A 1,403-nucleotide genomic window follows, 5' to 3' on the forward strand; every position below is an offset into this window, starting at 1 on the left:
CTCAAAAAATCCTTATTTCTAACTTTTTTTTAAATCAAGACATAAAAAAATCCTGGCAGTTTGTATTTCAACCTCGTCATTACAAAAACAAAAAAAAAAATTGCCAAAGTTTACGAAAATATGAACACCTTCACATTGAACGATTTCTGATTTGTTAGTTGATAATCTTTTTTTTTATTTTTTTTGTCAGACAAATTGTCCACGAAGCATTCATAGTGGAACACTTGTGACTTTGTCTGATCAGATGTTAAACAAAGGCACTTGCATTTATTATTCAACCATTTTTCAGGGATAGGCAACGAATGTAGTAAATGTTTTTCTTTGAAATTAAAATAGGCTACTTTTAATCTTAAGAACTAAAATATATTTGCCCAAAAGTTTTAATAATTCGTCTGGAAACAATAAGGTTTAAGTGGATGTTTAAAAAAATCGTATTTTTAGCTTGAGATTAACGACGTTTGAGTGAATGTGTTTGTGTGTGTCCCGAAAAAGTCTTCAATTTTTTAAGTTAGGATTAATAATGGTTGAGTGTTTTTTTCGAAAAGCCTTATTTTCTAAACTGAGACTAATGGAGTTTGGGTATGTGTCTCGATTTTTTTTAATGTTTAGGTTCTTTTATCAACAAAATTGTGTGCGAGCATGAGAGACTTCAAATTGAGTGTGAGAAATCTCGACGAATCGTTATCTACTCAGCATCGTTCGGGGGAACACATCACGGCATTTACGAATGTCCACAGAAGACCGGGAAAATTGCCCCAGGTTAATTTTCAAGAAACATTAAATTACTAATAAGTATAAGTCTGTTTCATATATTCATTATTTCAAGACTTTGTAACTTATTAGACTAATTTAACAATATTAAATAATTAACAGCTGACATGACGAACGAAGTAGTAACAGAGATCTAAGGGTGAAACTCACCTACCTCATTTTTTTTGTATTTTGCTTTTGATATTATATAACAAAAGGCCTAACTTGAGAAAGCAGTAAAAGAGGCCTGGAATCTTTAGTCATCAACATCAAGTTGCGCTCGAGCACATCATTTTTATTAAAATTGTTCCACAGTGACTAGAATATATATCATTGCCACTACCTCTCGTCACCACGTACCACATTTCTTAGCCTAACTTTTCTACAAAGGTTAGGCCTAGTTGCATGTATATACTGTCGATGGTACTGCTGTGACCTATGGCTAGCGTTTTTTTTTTTGGTTGTTGTTGTTTTTAAGGAGCAATAAATAGAGTTTGCCCCTAGACCCCTGATAAATCACGTTTCATGGCCAAAGAAATGCTGAAAATCATTTACTTAGACCTGAACGGTGATAGAAAAATCTATGATCAAAACCATAAACAGTAAGCGCTCTTCACAGCAAAAAAATATGCCTATTGACGTATATCTCTAAA

General features: G+C 32.7%; 1 protein-coding gene across 1 annotated transcript in view; it reads left to right on the top strand.

Annotated features, from left to right (window-relative positions):
* The window catches only part of LOC106465097 (protein eva-1 homolog C-like), a gene marked incomplete at its 5' end in the record, with an annotated part of 22,088 nt that overhangs the window by 8,014 nt on the left and 12,671 nt on the right, over positions 1-1,403 (top strand). The window contains one exon of the mRNA XM_013925293.2: positions 610-759. Coding sequence (XP_013780747.1) covers positions 610-759 — 150 coding nt within the window. The remainder of the gene's footprint in view (positions 1-609; positions 760-1,403) is intronic.

The sequence above is a fragment of the Limulus polyphemus genome, unplaced genomic scaffold (genome assembly GCF_000517525.1).
Source record: "Limulus polyphemus unplaced genomic scaffold, Limulus_polyphemus-2.1.2 Scaffold1835, whole genome shotgun sequence".
NCBI classification, from domain to species: Eukaryota; Metazoa; Arthropoda; class Merostomata; order Xiphosura; family Limulidae; genus Limulus; species Limulus polyphemus.